The sequence below is a fragment of the Scomber japonicus genome, chromosome 10, assembly GCF_027409825.1.
Source record: "Scomber japonicus isolate fScoJap1 chromosome 10, fScoJap1.pri, whole genome shotgun sequence".
Classification (NCBI taxonomy): Eukaryota; Metazoa; Chordata; class Actinopteri; order Scombriformes; family Scombridae; genus Scomber; species Scomber japonicus.
Genome location: NC_070587.1, coordinates 14,983,706 through 15,002,417, shown reverse-complemented (window position 1 = coordinate 15,002,417; position 18,712 = coordinate 14,983,706). Strand labels below are relative to the sequence as shown.

The window sequence follows — 18,712 nt, the reverse complement described above, 5'->3', positions numbered from 1 at the left end:
CTCATCTTTCCTCGACATCCCACTGACTTTGGCGTACAGTTTTAGCACAGAAGTGGCTATGATTTCTCCATTAAACCACTCATCTACACCCATATGCTGCAGTTAAAATGTGATTTAAGGGGCCCATTCAATGCTGGAGAGAGAAACAGATGCAGTCACAGAGAGACATAAAGTGATAATAAAAAGAGAGAAAGAAAAGAAAAGCCTCAGGCACTGGGATCAAATAGGGGTAAAAGAAAAAATGAAGAAACGGAGAAACAGGGAGACAATGACAGCTATACAGTCCTGCTATTGATCTCTGGCTTGGAGAGAGAGAGAGTAACAGAGAGGAAAAGGAAAGAAAGAAAGAGCCAGTAAATGGACAATGAAAAGAAGAGAAAGAACAGTCCTTCTCTCTCCTGAAAACAAGTAAAACAGCTTGTTGATGGAATGAGATTAGAAATAATTGGCAAAACAACCTGCAACTAAACATACATTAGAAACAAATGAAATTAGGATAGCATGTTATAGCTGAGCTGCATTATTCTTGTACTATTGGTATGGATGAAAAGTTAAAAAGGGACAGAATAAAGCGACAAAGAAAATTAGATGGGAGGGCTGTGGCCTGTGGACATAACCCTACAGGTGAGCAAGTGGATCTGGCTCGTCAGTCGTGGTGAAAATGGTTGGGGGGGGGACTGTAATCAGCTGTGATAAATGGAATCGCTGTATAATTACTTTCTCAAACTATACCGGTGTTGATCCACACACCTCTCCTGCCCTCAGCATCAAGAGTGGAGACAAAGAGAGAGAGAGAGAGAGAGAGAGAGAGAGAGCTTAGAGAGTGGAGGGAAAATAAGAGAAAACTAGGGATATATATATAGATGGGGGGAAAAAAGAGAAAAAAGGGAATAGAAAAGACCAAGCGGCAGATATAGAGAGAAAGAAAAAAGAGAACACGAACTGCGAATATAGACAAAAAGTCTCAGGCCATAAATGAGCTCATTTACTTGCTCTCATCTCTCAGTTTCTATCAGGCTTCACCTGCTGCTGCGTGAGAGGAATACAGTTACGCCACAAGCTTCTCCCTCTCTCTGACATACTGCCACGTCAATAAAAAACAATTGAAGTGTGACTCCAAAAATATCAATTGTAATTAATTGAAATGCAGATCAAATGTCAGATAAGAAGACCAGATAGTAATTTAGCAAATGATAGTTTCAATTATTTTAAAGAAGCACTGTCTAGCAACCAAGAAATGTTTTTTTTCGGTCATAATGCAGCTTCTTGGTATTAGGCTCTGCAGGACAGGTCAACTCATATGCTTTTTAACTTTAACATTTACGCCATCATAATGACTATTTTTAGATGTTAGATGGTCTTTTTGTATGTATCCCATTGATGCCTTACAGGAAAATGAACTGAGCTGAATTAAATTTAATTAATGTCCAATGTTTTTCTTAGCTGTCAGATTGGCTGTTTTAGTCTGACATGTACTAGCACTGTCCACTATAGACAATCCAAACCATTTTTCTGGAATAGATATAAACTTTTTAATGAGAGACTAAAGAGTCAATGTGCATAAGTGAGTAATTGATGTGAGAGAAGAAAATGTGAATTCAAAAGATTAAAAAGCTTCATTAAATGCATTACAAACATATAAATAAATGACAGTATATAGAAAGACAGGTGGAAGGAGACATCTGTAAATTTGTACATAGGCCTCTTCAGAAAAAGACAGCAACTAGTGGTCTTAAAACTGGACTGAGCATAAGAGTTTCAATGAGTAATTTAATAAAGGAACTAATGAATAAGTGAGAGAAAGTGAGTTCTTACAGGAGGTCCGGGTGGTCCTGCAGGTCCCTTGCTGTCCTGGGAACAGGTACAGGCATGAGGCAAAGAAGGGCACTGCTCTTCAACTCTCTGAAAATACAAACACACAGTGCACAGACTGATTGCAACTGTAGAGTGCACATGATCTGTATTCAGCATCTCTGAAAACATCACGCAGGTACATCTGGAATCTTTCCATCCAACAAGATAACAATCATAAAACATTCTCATCATTGGCGAGCTCATCTCAGGTCTTTGGATCAGATCCTCGACTCCCAACTGTCTGAGTGGCTCAAGGCAATAAACTGAGGGCACATTGCAATCAGTGTTTACTTAGTCCCCTTGACTACTGATAAACTATTTCATAAAAATGACTGCATAAAACATTAAACTGCAGTACAAAGGCTGATAGAAATGTTTATTTAAATGTTATCATTACACCACATTATCAAGTTATCAATCTTTGTGAAAGAGGGTGGTCAAAAACTAAAACTAAAAATATTTTAACATACGTATATATATAGTAATGCAGCCTAAATATTTACCACAAAGATAAGATAAATTCTCTGAACAAAAGCTGAACATTATAAGCTTCACAAAAATCATATTGTATTGGATTGCATCAGATTGTACAGGTGTATCTAATTACCTGGTAACTTAGTTAATCTATTAGTTGACTGGGTGTGTTTTAATTGGTGCTTTTATACAGGCAGACTCAGACGGACTTGTGTATATGCGACAACATTGTTGACTGTCAAGGTGCTCATTAGGTGCATTTCTATCACATAAATGAAATTAGCCACCTGACCACAGACTCTATCAGCCCTGGCAAAGAAGTGCCAATGCTAATGGACATTCATACTGATCCCAAGTAACTTGGCTTTAACTCTGGCTCTATCATTCTAGGTCCATCATAACCCAATTCGATCATCACCACAATTATCTTTCTAATTATCTCAGGCTGAGCTACTGCACGCTCGGATAGGAGAGAAGAGACGAGGTAGAAAATGATGCATAAAGTATATCTGCATGTGTGTTAGTTTCTTACCAGTGCTGGCAGTTCACAACACTTATCTCTGCTGGCCCAGGATGTGCTGCAGATGATATCAAACATCTGGAGCTGAAACTGTAAACACACACACACCCACATGCATGAGTACACGCCAATAAATACAAACCAATTCCATTAATACAGCAGTTACAGTATTGTCAGTTGACATGTTTATTAATGCTGACCGCAGGTAAAACACAGGCAATATTAGAAATGGAATATTAACCACAGTATTTTGTAAATGAAGTGGTTTTGTGGTTTTTCTGTGTCGATAAGAGACAGCAAGGAAACAGGAGCCGAACAGAGACAATTCGGCTCCTTACATGCTCTAATGAAGCACTGAAATATGCTGGAAGACAGATACGTGCATGCTCATAGTGTTAATAAACAAAACGAACACTCTGGAGGCTACACCAGTCTTAAACTACAGATTAGGTAATAAATTAGGTCATGGGAATGTCATTAATTTCTAAAGTTCAGTATGTTGGTTAAGCTAATAGCAGATTGTTATGGAGGGTTGTCTGTATATATCACTGTTTATCTGAGTTTCCCCACATATCTTAAAATTTGGCAATTTCTTGAAAATTTAGCTACAGGCTGAGATGCAGCTCTCTCCTTCCAGACCAGCACCTGCATTGAATCCATATCAGCAGAGGGAGGAGCAGAGAGGACCGGAAGAAGGACTGATAGTGACTAATGTCTGTCAATCAGTATTTTTATGACAGAAATATATATTTTATGTTGTTTTCCTGTGAGATATGGAGTTTATATTGTGACTGCTGTTGTAAAGATTACAGTTGCTGCTCTAGAAAGAATATTTAGTTATATTTAAAATAAATCACTAATACTGTTAAGAATTACTTCAGGACACAGTGCTTACTTAATCAGCCAGCATATTTAACTTCCTCTTACTAATGTCTGAAAAACTATAACCAGTTTTGGGGATTTTTTAAGTAAATATTGTGAGGTCCAAAGTGAGGTGAACATAGATTTTTCATCAAATAACATCAAATTTTCTTGGTGAGAACCCCTGAACCCCCTAAATATGTTGAAGGATTTAACTCTTCGACATTTATTACAAATACAGCTATCTGGGCCTCCGGAGTCCTTCTGGTATCAAAAGCTCCTGTAAATGATCACACACATGGCTTGATGAAGATGATATGGGTCATGGCAATGTGGGCATGCACATCAGCACTGCTGCTGAAAACAATTCCAGGGAAAACACTGACATATAATACACATACATATCACAGACACTACTTAAACTATGGAAAACTTGGGCTAAATGGCTGTGAAGCTGTTTTATCTAGGAATTTAAACACATGCAGACACGAACACATGATTGCAGACTTGGATGAAATTCAGTCGGCTGGTGGAAAACTGGGTGGTAACTGTTTATTTTCCTCTAATCTTAATCTTCATATAGTGTTGGTATCATTTTAATATAGGGCCCCTAGAAGGTCATTCCTTAGTTTAGAGTACAGGAGGATTTATTTATCTCCCAGGCTCACAAGTCAAAATCAGCCAGTGTCCTCGTTCACCTCACCTTGATCATATCGAAACTAAAACTTTAGCCACAAATAGTCTAATTTAACTGGGAAATGCATGACAGACAAATTTAAGTCAAACCATGAAACCTTGAGAAAAATGTCAACATTGTTCATATGTGACAGGTTTTGTTCACACAGATGCACCTTCAGTTTTGTAATCTTTGTGATCAACTAGGAGCAAGGTAAACCTATCAGTAAGTTTTCTAACCGATTTCGTTCTGCAAAGACCTTTCCCAACAAGACACAACATATTTTTTAAAATCAATGATCATCCTACTTGCTGGCCAGTAAAAGTTTATCTGTTGGTAAGTAAAGGAAACGTCACATTTTTCTATAGAAAAACCTCTTGGAACAGCATTTTCCAGTGAATAACTTTCTTTGCTCAGAAAGCTTAGAGTCAAAATGTACTAATTAGAGCTCTCAGTATTCCCAGCAGCCCGGGATATCTCACCATCTCCCCTGCCTGGAGTGTGCCAAAAGTATTTCAATGGCCTGTGCTGCGTAATGGGCAGAGCGCAGCTAACAAAGTGTATGTAAAGCACTTTGTACATTTCTACTTGCAATAAATAAAGTGAACTCCCACTGAGTGTCTCACTGAAATGGTTTTAGATATTTATGGCTGCTGCTTTACAGGTCGTAAAGGTTCACACACACATACACCTTCCTGATTGATCACTGCAATCACTACACAAAGATTATAACAGCCAGATAATTATCACTTGACTATACAACTATTTAATTTATTCTTCCCTTAACTGTAGCTTACACTTCAGATATAATAAAAAAACAGCAGCTATTTAATAAATACAAACATCACATTGAGAAATAAGATTTTGTTCATTACTCCAAAGTGACAAGTTTGTCAATTTCTTAGGTTTTATCTTCTGCCCTGAGAACCTCCCGGTACTTCCTGTGTCGAGGATACCCTATACATTTCTTGACTAGTGGGAAGCCAAACAGGTAGTTCTCTTCTCTTCTTTAGAGAGTACAATGACACAGACAGGAATTCATACTGACTGGAGCAGAGTTGTCCCGTTGGCCTCTGGACCGGACCATCCGTCCCAGGATCTCCACACCATCTGTGGTGATGTTACCAGCTGCACTGATAGCTTTCTCCCCGACGACGGAGCAGTCTAACACCACCTTCACAGCTGTCTTGCTGATGGTCACATGGAGCTGACAGAAGAGATGAGAGGATGTATTAGAAACACAAAACCACAACAAAATCTATCACACATGGAGCAAATAAGTTGCAAAAATGCCTTCAATTTTCAATTTTCAATCTTTCATGTACCTAAGTACAATTTTGAGGTAATTTTGAGTACTTTGATTGGATCTTACATTATACTCTACTCCAATATAATTTAGGTTGTAAATGTTTTACCTTTTATTCCTCTACATTTAATCAACATGTTTAATTCCTTTACAGATCAAGATTTACATAAAAAATATTCCAAAGCCTGTAAATTACAATCTAGTAATGTCATATAATATATATATATAATATATATATGTCACAGACACAATTCTTCTGCAGAAATAGTACTTTGACACTTAATGTATAATTTGCTGAGAATACTTATGTAGTAAGACTTGAGTTGAGTTTGAATGCAGGACATTGTTGTATTAGTACTTCAGTAAATTAAGTAAACCACCATTTAAATACATGCAAACATGCTGTCCATATTTTTTAGCAGTAGTATTTTGTCTCAGTAATCAATCATCATCTTGTTTATATTACGAATCATTACGATCATAAAATGGGACCAGACATACACAAAAACAAACTGAATAGCTGGAGTCAATAAAACAGAGTTGTTGCATTATTTTTAGTGCAGTATTTTCACAGTTCTTGCATCTGTGATCAGCAAGAATATAAAACGTCTGACTTCCTCTTAGAGTATATGTTTGTGTGCCGAGAGTTTCAGCTATTTCCTGACTACTCACAGTGACAATTAGTTCCTTAGCTTTTGTGTGTGTTGTTAAAAACCCCACCTTAAAGCATCTAAGCGCACAAATTGGCCCGTCCAGTCAAACTGCCTTCTTACAGGAAACCACTGCCTGTGCTACGAACTGTGAAATTCAACTGGTAGTGTGGTTAATGAGGGATGAGGGCTGAATACTGGTGATGGTTTTTAATAAACCAGACCATTAGTACCTGCATGTTTCATTATTAAATGTTTTCTCTGTCTCTTTGATTCTCTCATTAAACCTTCACAAAAAAAATCAAAAAAATCATGTATGGTAGGTAGTGTACAGTGCTGCTCCGTGTGAAACATAAACCTCTATACCCAGTAACATGGTGCAGCTAATGTGGAGTTAGACAAAGTTCATATTTGAGTGTCAGAGCCCATTCCTTGGCTGACGTCTGGACGGCTGCTTTATAATGACTTTCTGTTCTCATCCCACATACTGCACACTTCACTGGGCAGGACTGTATGTGTAAGTGTGCGTGTGTGTGTGTGTGTGTGTGTGTGTGTGTGTGTGTGTGTGTGTGTGTGTGTGTGTGTGTCTTGTGATATAAAAAACAATGGAAATCCTCTAAGGTGAGAACATTTTGCTGGTATTTTGTGGCATTTAATGGCTGCAGTTAAGGTTAACATTCGTGGTTCGGGAATTAATATAGGGCATTGAAATATCTAACGGTATATAAATGTATATGTTTCTGTGTGTGTGTGTGTGTGTGTGTGTAGGTGTGTGTGTGTGTGTGTGTGTGTGTGTGTGTGTGTGTGTGTGTGTGTGTGTGTGTGTGTGTGTGTGCGTGTGTGTAAGGCTGCCAGTCATTCTTTTTCAGGCTAACTGGTTCCTCCATCTACTCCTGCAGCGACTAATTTTCAGTCTGCAGGAAGTTCATTCTTGGAAATGTACTATTTTGAACCATCAGGTCAATTGATGTCAAAGTTGCAGGCATCAATGTGCTTGCTTGCTTTGTTTGTTTTGAAGCAACAACTTCATTATGACTGCATTCTCACGGGTTGGCATAATGTGTGTACTCACTTTACACGTTTCATGCTATTTAAATTTAAACCAAACAAAACTATTTAAAATATTCTTTATATCAAATGTTGATATGCATATGAAATCTCTACGACATGAATGATATTCACTACATTGCCTTCAATAATAAAAATAAAAACTACAAGAATATAAAACTCTTTCATCTTTGTTTTTCAGCAGAAAATAAACTTTCTATCTAATCAACCTTTTGAATATGAAGCTTGTTCCACTCATGATCACAGTCAATATGACAGACTCTGAGGGCAGAATCTAGTGCAGATTAAGTGTAAAATTAAGTATATTACAAATTTGAACTAAAGTACATTGTTTGGGTTTCTGCACTGTCAGAAGTGAATGAGTTAGAAACTAATTTGACTATTACATACACTTCTTGTTGTTCTATTATTCTGAGATGAAGAATATAACACTTACAGGAGACAAACTACCAAACTGAGACTTCTAATATACTTTTTTTTTTTAAAAGACCAGCACAACAACAAAAAGAACAGAAGCCCCAACCAGGAGAAATGAAGATATAAGAAATAAAAGAAGCATAATGTTTTTCACTTTGTGCTTCTCCTGGCAGGTCAGATTGCTGTCTGGAGTCTACAGGATCCATCCACAGCTCATACTAATGCCATCTGTCCTGTTACTTGTCCAGGCTGGAAATACGTGGTACAGTGTTAACACACACTGTGACACCAAAGCAAAAAGGAGAGTGCTGTGTCAGTCACAGGTGTGAGATCTTTTAACAACAACAAGATGTCCACATGCACTTATTAACACAGAAAACATCTTCAAGCCTCTCGCCTAAATCTTGGTCAATTCTGCTTACAAAAGAATGGATGATAGAAGTCCAGGATCTAAAGATCAATTTGCAGTTCTCCAAAAAGAAGTGGAAGACATAAAAGAGGCTTGCAAGGAGTTGACTATAAAAGGGTATCAATAGGGTGAAGGGTTATCAATAACTGGGAAAGCAGACTACCTCTAGGGTCAATCCAAACAGAATAATATAATTATAGAGGGCTTTCCTGAATCCCCATGTGGGAGCTGGGAAAAATCAGAGAACAAGGTTTTTGAGATGCTCGCTGTAAAACTATAGATGGATGAAAAGAGGATTGCGGTGGAACATGCCCACAGGACAGGAACCAACCGGAGAGAGCCCATAAACCAAAAGGAACTAACATCTTCCTCAATGATGACTATACTGATGACATATGGCTTGAAGGTTAAAAGTGGGAACATTGCATTATCCGATACAACAGACTCATTGTCCACCCTTCCTTCCAAAAGACAGAATGGAAACCCCTACTGGTTTGTAACTTTGCTCTCACACACACACATACACAAACATTATATATTCAAAACCACAATCCTGTTGACCTCAGAGAGGACTTGATGTTAAGTGCTGATGAAGTGTTGTGGTTGCAGGTTCACCCACCTCAATTAAAGCTGCACTATGTTACTATTTTTGCATTATATTTGCTAAAATTGTCATTATGTTCTGACAGCAGAATAAGATACAGATCAACTGTGTCCATCCAGTGGTTGTAATGCCATTTGCAAGAATCCACCGCTCCTAGATCAAAACAACCAATCAGTGCCAGAGGGAGTGTCTGAGAAGTGTCAATGACGCTCGTGCACACGCTACTGACCCACAATAGAAACACAAAAATCAAAGAAAACTACCAAATTGACTACTTTTGAACAAGTTACAGTAACAAAATCCGACCATCTAATTGTGCTGCTACTACAGTATTTACAGTAGCCTAGAAGCACTCGTTGAGATTTGATTGGGCTGCCGTAATTACTGTATTAACAGTGCAACTTAATTTAATAGGCAGATTGCTCTCTCAGAGCATTCTCCGCTCTGTTGCTGTAGGACAGAGGATGGAGAAAAAGCATGTTTGAAAGAGATGAAACAAAAGTAGTGGAAAATAAGTCTAACAGCATATCTTTATTGCAGACATAATGAAAGGAACAATGTGACTAAACTGATCATAAAGATGAAGAAAATGTATTATGAAACTAAATAATATAAAACATGACAAAAGATCTGGAGTGCCATCAATGATATCATAGGCAGAAACAGTGACTCAACTCAGTACTTCAATGAATCAGATGGGTCTTTCATTATTAAACAACTTGGCATTACTAATTATTTTAAGGATCTTTTAATTGGCAAAGTGTGTGAACTAAGGCAAGACATACCAAAATCAAGTTGTGAGCCATCATATTCATGTATAAAAGACCAAATATTGAAAGACAAGAACTCTAATTCTGAACTGTGAAAAATGATTGCCGTCTGTTGATAATGACAAACCACCTGGTAATGACAACTTTGATGGAAAGCTACTGAAGGTGATGGTCACAGACCATATTGCCGTAACTTTTTTCTTTTTTTTAATAGATGTTAATGTTGTAATATTTCACTTTGTATGTATATTCAGTGTTATGAATTCCGTGTGTATTAACATATTGTATATAAGTGGATATGAATGAGAATATGTATAGTAATATGTTTGCAACATAGAATATTATTATTGTTTTCTGATTTTAACTTTGTTTGTTTGTTTTGTCTCTAAATCTTTATCTGTTGTCAGGCTTTTATGTTTTGTGCGTACTCCAGATGTTCTGCATCAACTCATGGGGATCCTAAACAAAATCCTAAAATCCTAAACTCACACATCATATACAGTATATACGCTCATGTGTTTTCTGATGCTAATGTTGTCTTAGACAATGTAAGTACCATTCTGTATAACATAACACTTCATTTGTTTGAGTCTCTGTCAACAGATTGTTCTTTTTCATCAGAACTTTTTCTTTATGACTTTTCAGATGTAAGACAATTACTTTTTATTTTCTAAAGCACTGACAGTGCTACATTATCTGTAGTAATCTCAGAAATGTAATAACAACTCTGTTGTACTTTAGAAGCAAAAAGCCAAAACAGTGAGCTATCAAGTTAATGTTATCTTCACTGAGTACAAAGAAAGCTAAATCAACAGGAGCACAAAAACTGACAAATTGTCTTTGTGCAAAGGGGTACAAAGCCTAGACTTTAATAGTTTTAATCCTTAAGCATTTTTTGCTCACTACAGACAGACTTAACATAACAAGTAAATTAAAATTTCTGAAAGAATGTTTTATATTCTTGATTTGATGAGATGAAAGAGGAACATTGATCGTGCAAAGTTCTACACATTGCTATCTTAACCATGAAATATGGCAAACTAAAAAGTTGAAGGAAACAAGTGATGAAAGCTCAAATGAAGTAGTGTCTCTTATACAGAGAAGGAACATTGTCACTGAGACAAACACAAACACACACACACACACACACACACACACACACACACACACATACACACACACACACACACACACACACTTAAATTGTTATGGCAGTTTTTTAAACATGCTGTGTGAGATGAGGTGCAGTTGATGAGGCTATCAGTATTTCTGCTGACTCGGCTGTCTGACCCGCAGTTAAACGGTGCATGCTCTGGTCCTGCTTCACTGTGCATGTACATATATGCATACAGTGTTCTTTGTATGTTAATGGATGCTACTAACCCCTTTTCAGCATGTAAATGTACTGTATGTTTGAGCATTTTAAGTCCATGCATGTATGTCTATATCAATACCTCTGTGCATGTACAATATGCATATTTTCTTCTTTCCTCTTTTCTCTAGTCAGCAATATTTAATCCATCAATATAAACACTATGAAGCACTATGAAGTGCTGCTTTCAGGACAGATTAAACTTTATAGCTTTATAACTAATAATCCACAAACTGCTCTTTTAACAGTTCAACAAAGCTGCTCCTGCTCTGTGTCTCTGATGTCATGTTCATTTTACAGATGACCACACCACATGTACAGATGTGGCATATTGCTATGTGGGGAATGTTTGAAGGATAAACAACAGCTTCATTGCAGCTGGAGACATTGTCTGTGCTCAATGAGTAACTTGGCAGCTGTCATATGTGGATTGTTTAAGCAGTAGACACAACAGAATAAACTCCACAGTATTCCTTTTACTTAATGATGAATATCTTTTAAACAAGAAACATCTGCAGTGTTGACAGGCAACTTACAAATAATGAAGTGACTTCTGAAGTATATTGTGTAAAAAGGGCACTTTTTAGTCAAAGTTGCACCTGCTATTAAAATGTGCACTGTATCTAAAAAAACATAATGTTCAATAACATACACTCAAAAGTGCAAGATGAAAGATGTTCCTACTGTAGTAAAAACACTTCTTTCAAAAATGTCCTACTTTTGGACATGTGCCTTACACCGTCATTACAAAGATGTAGGCCTGCTGTTGAGTTCGAACTGCTCACAGACAATATATATTTTAAACAATTTCATCCATTCTGAGCTTTGACGAGGAAAACATTCCTAACTACTACAAATTTACACACAAGAAAATTGCTCAATCCCATTTTACTTGTTAATATTTTGCTTCTATGTGGATTAATTGTGAGGTTATTAAACTCCAAACAAACACAGCTCCAGTCATTCCAAACATGGGCAACACTTCTTTTACTAGTTGCAGCTTTTCTGCTGGCATTATTATGTTCCTCCTCCTCTAAATGCACACATGTATAGATGTATTAATATAAATGAATAGATATTGAATATTGACTTCCACTCTAAGAAATATTGTCAATTACTGTAAACTATAGAGCTGGGTGAACATTTTTTTTTATGGTGCACAAGAACAGCATTAACTGCTCAATCACTCTTAATGGTAGACGTTTGAACATCTGAGGAGATGCAAAAATGATCTTCATTTACTTCTGCAGTGCATCTAAACAATATGTGACCCTCCTACCCTCCTTTCTCCTTTGTATCTACTTGTCTTTTTTTGTGCCTGTATTCCTCTTACTTTTACATTCAGTGTATTTCCTCCTTTGCTCTCCTTTACACTTCCCTCACCTCCCAGTTTGTGTACGTGTCTGCATCACTGAGCATTGACAGATCCTGCTGGGTATTCCTTCTTTCACATGAGGTGTCTTGATATGGTAATCCCTTTATATCTGACACAGAAACATGCACACGCACATGAACACTCTTCTTATTCACTTGTCATCCTGTCTAAACGGAGACATACACTTCCTCCGGCCAGGCAGTCTTCTGCACCTGTTCCCTCTCTGAACACTATCATGTTCTCCAACAGAAAGACAGTCAAATATGGAGAAGACAAAAGGCTCAGAGAATGATAGACAGCTCATCCTTGACATTTTGAGATCAAGACAGAAAGAGACAGAGGGATGTTGGTTTGTTTTCAGCAGAAAACCACAGAGGCCATCTGAAGGAAGTCGAAAGCAAAACTATTGTTTTGAAAGACTGCCTGACTTAATTTTCAAGTTATGTTTCCATCCATTTGTCAAATAAATGCTAAACAATGTTTTAAAATGGAACAAAATTTACCATTTCCATTCATTAATTTCCATTCTAATTTGACACAACAGGATTTACATAAAAGTATTTGGCTACAATCACATTGCATGAAGGAGACACAAAATGTCTTTGTCAGAGAATTTAATGGGAGGACAAACTAATATCATCTCTGGTGTTTCAGTCTGACGCATCATTTTCATTTAATATTCACTTTGATATGTATGGTTTAATAATATATTTAATAAAAATGTCAAAAGTGGAGACCACTAAGACTTCATCAGATATCACAAAGAGGTCTTAAAGGGTGATGAAATCTGGAGCTTCACTGCCACAGCACACACTCCACTAGTTTAAAAAAACAATAAACCGGATGTAGAGAGAACAGTGGAGAGTGGGAGGGAAGAGGAAGGAGGGCTATCATGACATCCACACACACACGCACGCACGCACGCACGCATGCACATACACACTCAGACACACATTAACCACAACAGTGTTGACAGGTCAAGAGAAAAAATCCAGCCAAAGAGCCACTGGAAAACCACCTAACAGGCTCCACAACTTCAAAAACATCAAACTACATCGGACCTTGTTTTTGTTTCTTTCTCAGCAGCTTGCCAGCAAGCTTCCAGTTCCCTCGGTTCCCTTCTACTCTGCAGAGTTTCAGTGCAGCAGACCTGAATATTTATCAAGGTGTCCTACCTAAAACTGCAATATGGATTTGGACTCTTAAACTGATGTGTTATGCAGAATGGCACATGCAGCAGCTGTGGGACAGGCTCTCTCCGGTGTTGATATAGTTCTAGTTTTAATGGACATGCACAATCTGGACATCTACACATTAGCAGCGATCATTTGCCAGAAGCTCAAAAATCGCTGCCTTTGAAAATGATATGAAAAAGAAGCAAGCGCCTGTGCATTTGTGAGACTATGTTTTTGTGTTTTATAAAAAGACTAATCAGTCTTATTATTTACCATGAAAAGTCAAGAAATTAACAAACAAGTAGTTTTCAGAACTACAAAAAAGACTAACCTTGTGGAAACTGCCATGGAAGATTTTCTTGATTTCATTTCCTTCAAAGGTGACTGTCTGAAAATCTCCTTTGTAGTTGTAGTTGAAGAACGTTAAGGTCTTTCCAGAGTCTGTGGGAACAGAGGTGAAGGTAAGCAAGGAGAGACAGACAGAAATGGCTGATATGTACACAACAAGACAACATAGCATTATTGCAATTATATATGTGATATTAGCCTCTATGAAATATGTGTTTGTACAATGAAAACTGTTTGTACAATGATTGTCAGATCATTATTGGAATTATGATAATTTTTTTTCTTTGCACTCAAATCTACACTCACCCTCATGCAACCGGTACAGATATATATAATGATTCTGAACTTCTGCAAGTTTAATTTTGTAAGTTTAATTCAAACGAATGGGCCAATTTTTCTGTAGTCAAGACAAAAATAATAAATATTTTCATTACATTTTAAACTGTGGACCATGAAACATTTCTCTTTAACTTAGTTTCTTCAGTCATTAATGTTTTCAGAGGTCTGAGCAGCCAAACATTTACTGAAACTCAAACTACATTTATGTTTTTTCACCCTTTTTGCTCTTCTTTAGCTGTATCAGGGTCAATAGGAACATCAGAGCAGTCAAATTGACTTTTTTTTCTTTTAGTGTCCTCGAGCTACTCCTGGTAATCCCAGGCTCATCAAGGCCAGCTGGTAATATAATGTCCGCAGCAGGTCAGAGGTCTGCCCTTTGTCTCCACAGGTTGACGCCTGAGGTGAGTTCTGACCGGGTGCTCAAACCACTTTAATTGACTCCTCCGGATGTGGAGTATTTGACATCACTCACCATAAACTCCTTCTGATACAAAAAAATAATGGAACATGGTCAGTCTTGTGGTACCATTTTTATCATCACCCCATCTGTTTGGCTTGAAAAAATGGCTTTATTTTAAGTCAAACTGTGATCCAAGTGTACAATTACTGACATTTGAGTATCAGCACCTCTAAATCTGAGGTCATTGTGTTTCCCCTCATTAATGGCCTGTCCTATTCAGAGAGGGTGAAACAAAGGAGGTCTTCCACAAACAGAAAAGAAGACCTCAGGTATATGTGTATCAGTATAAAGTAAATTATATTAGATCAAAGAAATGTAGTTATATCACAGCTCTAATAACTTATTGTCTCCAGCCTCACATCTAAAAACTGCTGCATTATGCACTCTCACGCTTTATTTGGATGTGTTGGTTTTGGATGGCTTATTTGGATTGCTGGAGTCGGCACACATCTGCTGTTTGAACCTGTACTTGTCAAACTGTGATGGTGCAGGGGAGACAAAGAAGAGATAAAGAACCAAAAAGAAATGAAGTGATTCAAACTTACTATCCAGGATTATTCCCACCAATGGTTCATTGTCCTTATTGAGGATTTCCCACAATGCAAAGGGCTCCTGTGGAGTCTCAGGAAGGAGGCGGAGCATCATAGAAATGGTATAGTCGGAGGGTAAACCTTCAGGATGAAGATACCTGGTACACACATGAAAGCACAAATAGACACACACACATGCACACGGACAGTCAGCTTAGCTTGGCCCTGAAGGCATGTACCCACCAGGTGTCTTTTTCAAAGTGCCATTGTCTCTTTTCAGCTCTTCTGAATGCTTTCAAGGTGAATTTGGCTGCATGAGACTGTCTTTAAGCACCAGTTTCTTTTTTGATCAGAGAATTTTTGCGCAGCTGCCTCCAAGCACTTTATGTTCAAATCATCTCAGCTTTTCAGGGCTCTCGTCAATGTCACTTTTTACAAACTGAACAATCACAGTACATGAGTTTCAAGTGAAAGCTGGATGACAACAAAAGCCACAGAAAAGCTTCAAAATCACAGAAAAAACATCACAGAAAACATACAGGAGAACATTAGTAAGCCGTCGAATGTTCCTACTAAGTTTCTGTGTACATGGGTTTTATTGTCCTGCAGTATAGTGTTGGCTGAATGTTAACAGCCTATACCTAAAAGCCTCTCAGGTAATGTTTTTTTCTGTTCTTTGTTTCCAGCATCCCTGAATACAATGGCCATTCATTTCTACCAGCCATGGTCTAAATCATCAGTTTGAAGCCAATTTCAAAAGCACAATGTGAACTAAAACCTGAAGACATAATCGCAAAACCTTTCATCTTTGTCACCACTTTATTAATTACTGATTGAACCCAGTCTAAAACCTGAATGCTACAATAGCTCCTAAAAGTGCCCTGCGTGAGCTATGAAAATTAAAATTCACCTTTGTGTCCATGGGTGAGAAGACGACATATAATGAATTATAGTTTGAATTCTTTTTTTTTTTTGGGAGGATTTTGTGTTGAATTGATCAGCTTTTTTTTCATAAATGACACCTGAGATGCAGTTTTTACATACTGTAACTAATTATTGTGGCAAAACATGCTTTAATTTAGCAGCTTCTTTCCTGTTCTGAGACCAAAATCATGAAATTACATTTTGTGTTAGTTTACTATGGTAATTGAAGGAATAAGTGAAAACTGCATCTTTAATTCATAATTGCAATGATCTGTTTCCTGCTTCCGTTAATTTGCTTTTCATCTCCTAAAAACGTTGAAAAATGATTTGTCAAAACTGCAATTACTGTATGTTTTGGAAGGGAGGAAAGTGTGTAAACTGTGTCTTAAAAGTCTTAAAACGACTTCCACAGAAGGCACAGTGTACTGTTACATGTGGAAATACAGTCTTGATTCAATATTATTCAGAAACACATCTAAAACACAGACAAAAGGCTCAAATTCTATCCTCAAGATATTTGTGGCTATTACTATGTGGCTTTTATTATTTAACATTCAGGACAAGTACTGTCTGTGGGACATGCAAGACAGCAAATATAATGTAACAGCCAAGGTGATCCCTCATGTCCTAAAGATTATCCCAACAAAGATAAAGGGAACATTTTTGACATGCTAGCTTTCATGTCAGTTCCCCTGTGGTTTGCTATTAGCCAGAAAGTCGAGTCATTTTCATTGGCAGGACTGTGGAATAGTTCTAGGGCCATGTGTGTATTTCTGGCTGATAATTCAAAGTCTTCTAGTGTTTGTGTCCTGCTGACCACTCACAGTTACCACACCCCATTACAAGGAGAGGAAGGGAGAGTCACTTAGCAAGCAAACAAAGATGGATAAACAGCAGAGTAGGCTCAAAATAACTCCTTTAAATTCTGAAGAAACTTGGGGTGAAATGGTAGTAAGCAGAATTTGTCAGCATTAAAAACAAAACAATGATTTATGACTTGATGACTAATAATGATACAGAGGGATGCTGTCTGACTAGTGCAGATATTTTTGAATATATTGTCACTGTTTTGTGAGACTGAATCATCTTGTAACCTGTATTTTTGTTCTCAGGCTTCAAAGAGATCTTGATCTCAATGACACTTGAACAAATAAAACTGTCACCTGCAAACCTGTGTGTTGACATTTACTTTATAAGCCAATGTAGCCGATCACTAAGCACAGGCTGAACTGTATTTATGCATAACGCTTTCAGGCAGTGTTGTGTACATTAATACTGATTTGATCAATGGTTTCTTGGCAACTTTGGAGTTATTCTTAACCTTGGTTAACAGATTGCATTTTCATCAAGTTTATCTTTATTTTTATCTTTATATGTTATCTGGCAAGGGAAAAAGAAAGAATACATCAAGGTGAACAGCTGAACTGTGTGTTCGGCTATGACAGAATACAATATTAGTGACTATGAAGAGAAGAAGCCAAGGAGGTGTACGTAAGCACAGCAACCCATGCAAGTCTAACCCCTCACCAGATGGTGACTATGATGACCATATTTTGTTTGTCAACTGAAACAGAATTTCTAGAAAATTGTGTTTGCAGATTTCTCGTTTTTACTCACTTGGTGGGCTGTGACACCAGTGCGTTATGGTGTAACCTGTAACAAGGGTAACTGTTGAATGAGCCTGGCTCCAGAGAAACTCCAGGTATGGTGCTGTACTCCTTTTCCACCAGGCCAAACTTCTCCATCATACGGAAGCCTGCAAGTGATAGAACTTTATTACCACCATCATCATCACAACCAGCATCTTCCAGCTCTGTGTGATCACTGTAATCACCATCATTACTGCCACCACAGTATACAGGGCCATTATGTCATTGCCGCCTTCATCATTAGCTTTTGATGGTTAGTGTTGTACAGTATATTATGTATTGTTCCCCTCAATTACACCTCTTACCTGCCATTGTGTTACCACTCATCAAAACAGATGGACAAGCTGAAAGATAGAAAAGAATGTCAGTTCATCCATTATATTTTAAATTCCCAACCATCAAACAAATCCATATTTCCCCTACTATGTCTCTCCACCAACCAGTCCTTCCTCAATCTTCTTTCTGCCTACATTACTCTGATTACGTCTGATTCTTCTGAACTTTTTTAAAACTCATTTTAAACATAATGTGGTGTTACTCACTGGCAGTGGCAGCCTCGCACACAAAGGTAATGAGTTGTTCTTCTATTTTCTTCACAGCATCCAAATCGTCCACAAAGAAGACATGTCTATCACTGGGTTTACTGGCTATATTCACCAGTTCCCCATAATCCGCGTCCGCAAATCCAATTGCAAAGATTATATAGCCTGGAATGGGAATAAATTAGAAGATTTAATATGTTATGTTTAAAAGGCAATTGAAAAGATAATGTAGCCTATGGGGTTAGAGTAATAGGTTTTACACCAATGATTGAAGTCTCTGATCGCATGTAACAGTAGAATTAATCACACATAAAGCATCCAAGATTTATTAAAAGCATTGTTTTAAAATGAGCAGAAATGAATACTATCATCTATTTTAAAAAGTAAGG

The 18,712-nt window shown here is 37.4% G+C and overlaps 1 protein-coding gene across 1 annotated transcript in view; it reads right to left on the bottom strand.

Annotated features, from left to right (window-relative positions):
* The window catches only part of col14a1a (collagen, type XIV, alpha 1a), a 123,252-nt gene that overhangs the window by 32,775 nt on the left and 71,765 nt on the right, over window positions 1–18,712 (bottom strand). The window contains exons 29-36 of the mRNA XM_053327605.1: window positions 18,324–18,488; window positions 18,087–18,125; window positions 17,750–17,888; window positions 15,224–15,366; window positions 13,863–13,972; window positions 5,434–5,592; window positions 2,861–2,938; window positions 1,816–1,902 (exon numbers count right to left, since the gene is read on the bottom strand). Of these exons, the coding sequence (XP_053183580.1) occupies window positions 1,816–1,902; window positions 2,861–2,938; window positions 5,434–5,592; window positions 13,863–13,972; window positions 15,224–15,366; window positions 17,750–17,888; window positions 18,087–18,125; window positions 18,324–18,488 (920 nt within the window). The remainder of the gene's footprint in view (window positions 1–1,815; window positions 1,903–2,860; window positions 2,939–5,433; window positions 5,593–13,862; window positions 13,973–15,223; window positions 15,367–17,749; window positions 17,889–18,086; window positions 18,126–18,323; window positions 18,489–18,712) is intronic.